The 8,468-nt window shown below is 49.2% G+C and overlaps 1 protein-coding gene across 1 annotated transcript in view; it reads right to left on the bottom strand.

The window, feature by feature from the left end:
• Positions 1-7,298: 7,298 nt before the first annotated feature.
• Positions 7,299-8,468, bottom strand: part of HTR6 (5-hydroxytryptamine receptor 6) — a 16,112-nt gene continuing 14,942 nt past the window's right edge. Inside the window, exon 3 of the mRNA XM_081954678.1 lies at positions 7,299-7,878. Within this exon, the coding sequence (XP_081810804.1) occupies positions 7,471-7,878 (408 nt within the window). The 3' untranslated portion in view covers positions 7,299-7,470. The remainder of the gene's footprint in view (positions 7,879-8,468) is intronic.

The following is an 8,468-nucleotide window of genomic DNA, read 5'->3' on the forward strand; positions in this document are numbered from 1 at the left end:
GGCTTGGAGAGCTGCCAAGAATGATATCTTCTAAACTCCATGCTGTAGCAGCAATTACTTGGCAAGAAGTCAGGGATGGATCTTCCCCCTAATGAATTGAACTCATTGTCTCCTGCAAACTCCCCTCCCCTTTCTCTCCTCTTTATTCCCGATGGGAGGGGCCATTCACCGTCCATTTGTGGCCTTACTCCCAAGTCGACCCTTGTTCCTTTAGCTGTTCCCTTTGTCTGGCAGCTCTGCGCATGCGCACACTGGGAACAGGCTCCAGCTGTTCTTCTGCCTCACTGATCTCCGACTCTGAAGGCAGCTGATAACTGGCATACGGCTCTGGCCCTCTCTCTGCCTCCGACACAGAGCCCTCATCAGAGCCTTCCCCAGTCTCCAGGACCAGCCCAGGTTCCTCCCCAACCTCCTCACTGTCCAAATCTGCTGCTCTGCAAGTCCCTGACTACAGCTCCCATTCTCCACTGGCAGCAGGGGTGGCTTTGTAGTCCAATCGTGTCTGGGGGGGGAGTGAACCTCGGAATGCCCCCTTCCCTCCCTCCTACAGCACAGAGCGTGCTTTTTTCCTTCCCTTAAAAAAAAAAAAGGTTAGCAAGTTAAAATCATGTTAAGAGCTGTTTTGATCACCCCCTGAGCCAGGTGGCAAGGAAGTGGGGGGATCTCTCTGGATTTAGGAGTCTTTCAATCCCCTCCTAAGCCCTGGGAAGCCGAGCAAAGGAAAGGTAGCCTGCTTCTGAAAGGGGAGGCTCTATTGCACAAACACAGATGCAGGAAAAAGTCTCTTTCAGAATTCACCACCCGCCCCACATAAAAATTTAGATGCCCTCCCGTCGTATCCCACCACGGATCTGAATGGCCGGCTATGTGACACATTTGAAAGATCTGTTGTTTTAAGACTATTATATGTAAGTAATATTTAATAACGCACCTCGGATCTCTTTTGCCAGTTGCCATGGCTGTTAGTGACCACAAGAGGGCAGGCTCCCTAGCCTTCACCAGCCACCCTGCTCTTGGGAGACAATATTCATTTGTAAATTTTTTATCTTTCCTATGATTTCATTTCTTAGTGCTTGGATGCTCAGCATCTTCATCCAAGCAGAGAGGAAAAAATAAGTGGCCTGTTAAAAAGGGCAGACTCAGCTGGCCTTCGCTGTCAGGTTAAATTCAATTTTGTACTTTCTATATCCTTTTCCCTTAAAAAAATGGAATGCACAGGTACAGTATAGATGGTACCTTGCTCAGTAGTAGTAACTGTGAAAGGGATCTTGGAGTCCTAGTGGACAACCATTTAAATATGAGCCAGCCGTGTGCAGCAGCTGCCAAAAAAGCCAACACAGTCCTAGGCTGCATCAACAGAGGGATAGAATCAAGATCACATGAAGTGTTAATACCACTTTAGAATGCCTTGGTAAGGCCACACTTGGAATACTGCATTCAGTTCTGGTCGCCACGATGTAGAAAAGATGTGGAGACTCTAGAAAGAGTGCAGAGAAGAGCAACAAAGATGATTAGGGGACTGGAGACTAAAACATATGAAGAACGGTTGCAGGAACTGGGTATGTCTAGTTTAATAGAAAGAAGGACTAGGGGAGACATGATAGCAGTCTTCCAATATCTCAGAGGTTGCCACAAAGAAGAGGGAGTCAAACTATTCTCCAAGGCACACGAGGGTAGAACAAGAAGCAATGGGTGGAAACTAATCCAGGAGAGAAGCAACTTAGAAACAAGGAGAAATTTCCTGACAGTTAGAACAATTAATCAGTGGAACTGAAGTTGCCTCCAGAAGTTGTGAATGCCCCAACACTGGAAGTCTTTAAGAAGATGTTGGATAGCTATTTGTCTGAAACGGTATAGGGCCGTGATGGCGAACCTATGGCACGCGTGCCACAAGTGGCACGCGGAGCCATTTGTCAGGGCACGCAAGGCGCTGCCCTGTCAGCTGGCCAGCGTGCATGCGCGCACTGGCCAGCTGAGTTCACCATTTTTAAAAGCTATTTTTCGCCTTCCCCAGGCTCCAGAGGCTTTATTGGAACCTGGGGAGGGCGAAAAGAGCCCCCCCCCGCCCTCCCCGGAAGTCACGGAAGTCACTTCTGGGTTGCTCGGCGGGTCGTTTTAAGCGTTCCGAAGGCTTCAGGGACCGTCCGAGGCTTCCCTGACGCCTTCGGAGCACTTAAAACCACGCTCCGAGCAACCCGGAGGTCCGGGTTGCTTGGAGCGTGGTTTTAAGTGCTCAGAGGGAGAGAGAGAGAGAGAGAGAGAAGAAAACAAGAAAGAAAAAGCACCGCAAAGAAAGACAAAAAGACAAGGGGTGGAAATGCCCAGGCCGCTACGAATCCCAGAGCGCCCTGTTTCTTCAAAGGATCCCACTGGCGGAGGGGGCAAGGGGAAGGCTCGGCTCGGCTCAGCCAGTTGCCGTGGCGGTGAGAGATGAAGCTGAGCCGCAATGGGGAGGGACAGGATGGCAGCTGCTGCCGCTACCGAGCTTGTCCTGGGGGCTTTGATCGGACACTGGTGCCGCAGTTGGCTGCCGAGAGGCAGCTGGGTTGTCTGTGACTCGGTTCCCCCGCTTTTTCGCGCACACGTAGGCGCACACACACACGCGCCTGCTCACGGACCTACATACAGACATACACACACAGACCCACACACCCAGGATGGAAAGCACAAGGCGCCCCCTCTACCGGATCCCGCTGGATCACGGGATCCGCTTGGCTGGGAACTGACGAGGGGCGCGAGGAGAATTCACAATCATCCCCAGTTTAGCAGCACCCAGCCCGGCTCACTGCAGCTGGCCGTGATGTCAGAGGCACCACTCTTAAAGGGACCGACAGCCCGGCTGGCGGCCGCAGGTTTGCCTGCTCAGCCTGTGTCTGACTCGGTGTGTGCGTGTGCGCTGGTTCACATTCGCGCCCGCGGGTGGAATTGGGGCGCGCATTGAAACGCGAGTGGCGTTGGGAAGGGATGTAAAACGAGAGGGAAACGCAGACGACAGAGCGGCGTGGGGAGGGGAAAGAGATGAGAGCGGAGATCCCAAACTGAGAGAATCTCACCAGGTTTTGCCCAGCGACTTTCACGCTCGTTTTATGTATGCGTGTCTGCTCAGCTGGGTGGTTCAAGAACTACTGTCGTGGAAATGTAAACGTCCGGGGATTCTGAATTATGCATATTATAGACTTCGTGCCTGTGTGTATTTGTGTCCTAGCTTGTCAGCCTCCGGAGGGCCTCCGGGGGGGTCGGGGAGGCTCTTTTCGCCCTCCCCAGGCTCCTATAAAGCCCCTGGAGCCTGGGAAGGGCAAAAAAAACATGTAAAAATGGGGGGGGTCGCGCGTTGCATTATGGATGCGGCACACCCGCACTCGACCCCCCTGCGCTCCCCCCACTTATGGCACGTGAGCAAAAAAAGGTTCGCCATCACTGGTATAGGGTTTCCTGCCTAGGCAGGGGGTTGGACTAGAAGACCTCCAAGGTCCCTTCCAACTCTACTATTGTATTGTAAAAAACAAACATTTTATTAGGTCCCTTGGGTGCTGCTCAGAATAGAGGGGTCCCTTACAGGAGCAATAATCCTAACGCAAATAGAGCATTTTTCTTGCAATTCAGCAGCATTTGGCGGCCCTGGCTATTTTCGGGGAGCCCGAGAGAGACGGAGCAAAGACTTCCGAAGAGACAACAGGCGGGCATCAACAGAGACAAATCTCTTTACTTTTGACATTTGCAATCAGTACGGGTGGGAGAAATGTCCTCCTGGGTTCAGTTCCAAGTGGGGGGAAAAAGACACTGGAAACACGGAGGCTGCTTGGAAAGATGGTTTTAATGGTGGACAGGACCACATGGCTTGAGGTCCTGAGGGAAAAAAGATGATCACATGCTTCCAAGATGAAGAAGAAAAGAGAGAAAAGAAAAGGCTTGCTGGTTTTTTTATACTCTCCGTTCAGCCCCACCCCTCTGTTTCCTGTTCCTGGGTAAGAAATGTATTCTGATTGGTTGTCGGACTCCCATGGGGCCAACTCTAGGCTGTGTTTTGAGTCCCAAGTTTGGCTGAGTTCCTAGATGCCATGTGGTGAGTTTCTGTGGAAGGCTAATCCTATCTTTGCTATGTAGAGTAAACCAGCCGTGGGCCCCTAACGGACCATTGAAAAAAAGGGGGGGCTATGAAAAGTGAGTCGTCGTTACCTGCCTAAAAACACGTTTCTCCATTTCTGATCCAGGGAAATATCATATTCTGCCTTTTTAACATTTCCCAGGATATTTCATTTTTTTCTAGGGAGAGGGGTGGTTGCTAACTTCCTCCGGTACAAAAGGCAGCCAGGCTAAAAGGGGAGAAATTGAGGGAGACCCCACTTCGCCCGATATAAACCCCAATGGTTTTCCAGCTACGTCCATGTGAACAAACACACTTGGGAGTTGTGTCGAGGTCACAAGCTGAACTCAAACCTGCTTGGCGTTCAGTAGTGAACAGGACTTAAATTTCCACCCACCACTCTCTAAAGCCTTAGTAAGGCCACACCTAAAGTACTGCATCCAGTTTTGGTCACCACGCTATAAAAAATAATGAGATCAGAGGTGAAATATATATATATATATTTACTACTGGGTCTGTAGGCGTGGCTTGGTGAGGGTCATGTGACTGGGTGGGTGTGGCTATGCAGTCACGTAACGGGGGGGGGGGTTTCCAAAAGACAGAAACTCTTCTGCTGGAGCAGGGTTGGACTAGATGACCTCCAGGTCCCTTCCTGGATTATCCTCTGAAGCTGCTTCAGGTTTGTAGTCCTTCCCTTCCTCTCCTTTTTCCCTCCCTCCCTTCTTTCTTTTTCTTTCATTTCTCTCTCTCTCACTCACTCACTCTCTCTTTCTCTTCCTCTCAGCACCCCGACCCCCGCTCTCGTTTTGGCCTAGCAGGCCTCAAGGAAGCCTGTACATAATGGATGAGAATTTTATACGTTGTTTCTTACGTTTAATTTTTTTTTTAAAAAAAATTATATATATATAAATAAAGGAAGCCTGCTGGGAGCAAAAAACGGACAAACCCACCACACCGTTTCCAGAGAACCTGTAGAAAAAGAAAAGAAAAAAGTTCCAAAGTTCAGCTGTGTGACATGCGATCGTTGGAAGGTTTTTTTAAAAAAACTTTTTCAAAAGTATTTTTTACTACCGGTTCTGCATTTCACTCCTGGTTGACACTCCAGAAAAAGTGCAGAGAAGATCAACAAAGAATTAGGGGATTGGAGGCTAAAACATAAGAAGAACGGTTACAGGAATTGGGTATGTGTAGTCTAGAGAAGGACCAGGGGAGACAAGATAGTATCTTCCAATATTTGAGAGGCTATCACAGAAAGGAGGAAAGGGGTCAAGCTATTCTCCAAAGCACCCAAAGGCCAGAGAAGGAATAATGGATGGAAACTGACCAAGGAGAGATTCAACCTGGAAATAAGGAGGAACTTTCTGACAGAGCAATCAATCGATGGAACCAAAGTTGCCTTCGGAAGTTGTGGGAGCTTCATCCCTGGAGGCTTTCAAGAAGAGACTGGACTGCCATCTGTCAGAAATGGGGTCTCCTGCTTGGGGGGGGGGGTTGGACTAGATGACCCACAAGGTCCCTTCCGACTCTTATTAATCTGTACATGAACTGGCCTATAATAACAAGGTCTTAGCAATGCCACCACGATTCCTTCCGCGCTGCCGTCAGATGCAGCTCAGAGAGGCAGGCAGGCTGGGGATAATCTGTAAGCCGCCTTGAGGGCGAGCGTGCGGCAATATAAACTCAATCAATAAATAAATGTATAAATCAATAGGCTGCCGTCGGTTGTAATAAAATGCAGAAAGCTGGCCAAGAGCTGCAAAGGATGAGGGGGTGGTAGAGGACCAGTGGTCTTTTCGTGTTAGAAACGGCGTGTAATAAAACATTCAAATCTGGGAAGGGGAAATATTGCACCTTGTTGGAATTTCAGATGTATAATGCCGGGATTCAGATGTATAATGCCAGAATTTCAGATGTATAATGCCAGGTGGTGCAATCACGGATTATCCTGGCTCGTTTTGTCGCTAACCCCTGTTTGGGGGGAAAAAAACAGGGAAAATTTCCTGTTTGGTGCTGCGCGCAAGGTGGAAAATGGGGTTCTGATTTGGGGGAAGCCTGGGGCAACGAGCAGCCAGTCTGTAGGTCGGAGAGGGGACGAGAACATTGCAGCGGGTGTAACTCCGGCCAGGGCAGGCCCCCACTGTGCTTCCCTCTTAAACCCTCGTGGACATTCACACACGTTTACTTGGCCGTGTGTTCTGACCCTTAAGGCTTCCTTAACAAGCAAGAAGCGGAGTCTTGGTCCCGGCAAAACCCCTTTTATTTACACGATTGTGAATTCCTTTCATTCGCAGTCCGCAAGGCTTTCAAAGGAATATTTATCCACACGAACCTTATCTCGCTTGGCGAGCTGCCAGATAACTAGTTACCAAACGCAGGGCAAGGCAAAATTTGGCGCAGTGTCTCTTATAGTCGCAAACAGAACTTTCCTCTCTTGAAACAACCGAAGGAACCAATTGTTTCCTGCAAAAGCCCCCTCCCCGTTCGTTCCCCTTTCGTTTCCTCTGGGAGGGGCCAATCACCTCCCAAGGTGTGGCTTTACCCCCAAGTCGACCCTGCTTTCTTAGTTGTTCTTGTCTTCTGGCAGCTCTGCGCATGCGCACACTGGGAACAGGCTCCAGCTGTTCCTCTGCCTCGCTGCTGTCTAGCTCCCTCTCTACCTCCGATGCAGAGCCCTTGTCTGAGCTTTCCCCAGCTCCCAGGAGTGGCCCATGATCCTCTCCAACCTCCTCACTGTCCGACTCTGCTGGCGGGGCGGGGGGGGAACACGCTAGAAGCCAACCAAGCTGAGAGGCTGGCAGGCAGAGAAAAAAAAATACCGTATTTTTCAGCGTATAAGACGCACCCTTTTCCCTCCAGGAAGAGGCTGAAAATCTGGGTGCGTCTTATACACTGAATGCAGCATTTGTTTGCCTCCTGAAACCCCCTTCACCAAAATGGCCATGCATAGCCTTTAGGAGGCTTCCAGAGTGCTCCTGGGGGCTGGGGAAGGCAGAAATGAGCGAAAAAATGGCCAATTTTTGCTCAATTTTGCCCCCCCCCCCCGCCCCCAAGATCACTCTTAAAGCACTCTAAAGGCTATGCATGCCCTTTTTAAAAAAACGGGCCTGTTTGCATGAAAAATGGGCCATTTTGGGGAGTTCTGCAGAGCGCAAAACAGGTTTTGTTTTTAAATTTGCCTCTTCAAAATCTTGGTGCGCCTTATACTCCAGTGCATCTTATACTCTGAAAAAAATGCAGGAAGTTCTGAGGAGGGAGAAGATGAACCCGGGTGAAAGGAAGGACATTTGTGGGTCTAGAGGTGGACTCTTTACCGGTGGCATTGTCTCCCCCATCCCCAGCGCAGGTCAGAAACAACCGGTCAACCTGGAGCTGAGCAGGGGCAGCGCTTAGTCCGAGGGCGTGTTCAGATAGATGAGGTTCAACTTTGGCTCTGTCCGCTCGGCGTCGGAAAGGTGAAGCGAGTTGGCCCGGGTAGCTGGGAGGAAGCTGAGCGTCTGGCTGCTGTGGTCGTTGCCATGGACGATGGAATCGCCCGAGTCCGTTTCCCCTGGCAGAGTCAGGGCGTTCCTGAGGGAAACCCCCGGCCGGGGGCCGCTGTTGGAATTCCTGAGGGAGAGGGAGACCCGGCTGGGCCTGCGTTCCCACCCGCGGGGGCAGCAGGGCAGGTACTTGGCCATGGCTCTCTTGAAGTCCCGCATGAAGAGCGGGTAGATGATGGGATTCATGGTACTGTTGCAGTAGCCCAGCCAGGTCAGGAGGTCGAAAAAATCTTCCGAAATGCAGTTGCAGACCGCCTGGAAGAAAGTGAGAAGATGACGGCCATTTAAGGAGAAGCGAAAGAAGAGACGGAATAAGAGAAGCTGCCGAAGCTCGCTTTTTTTTGCAAATATAGGTAGTCCTCGACATACAATCACAACCGAGCCCAAAATTTATGCTGCTAATCGAGACAGTTGTTAAGTGAGGCTTGCTCCATTTTAGGACCTTCCTTGCTTCAGTTGTTAGCAATAGCACTTAGAGATAGATAGATAGATAGATAGATAGATAGATAGATAGATAGATAGATAGATAGATAGATAGATAGATGATAGAGAGAGAGAGAGAGAGAGAGAGATAGAGATAGGTAGATAGATAGATAGATAGATAGATAGATAGATAGATGATAGATAGATAGAGAGAGAGAGAGAGAGAGAGAGATAGGTAGATAGATAGATAGATAGATAGATTAGATATAGATATAGATGATTGATATATAGATATAGATATATAGAAATATAGATTTTATATATATATATATATATATATATATATATATATATATATGTATATGTATATGTATATGTATATGTATATGTATATGTATATGTACATATGTTGTATATGATGT

Source organism: Natrix helvetica (genome assembly GCF_964273705.1).
Source record: "Natrix helvetica genome assembly, chromosome: 5".
In the NCBI taxonomy this organism is placed as follows: Eukaryota; Metazoa; Chordata; class Lepidosauria; order Squamata; family Natricidae; genus Natrix; species Natrix helvetica.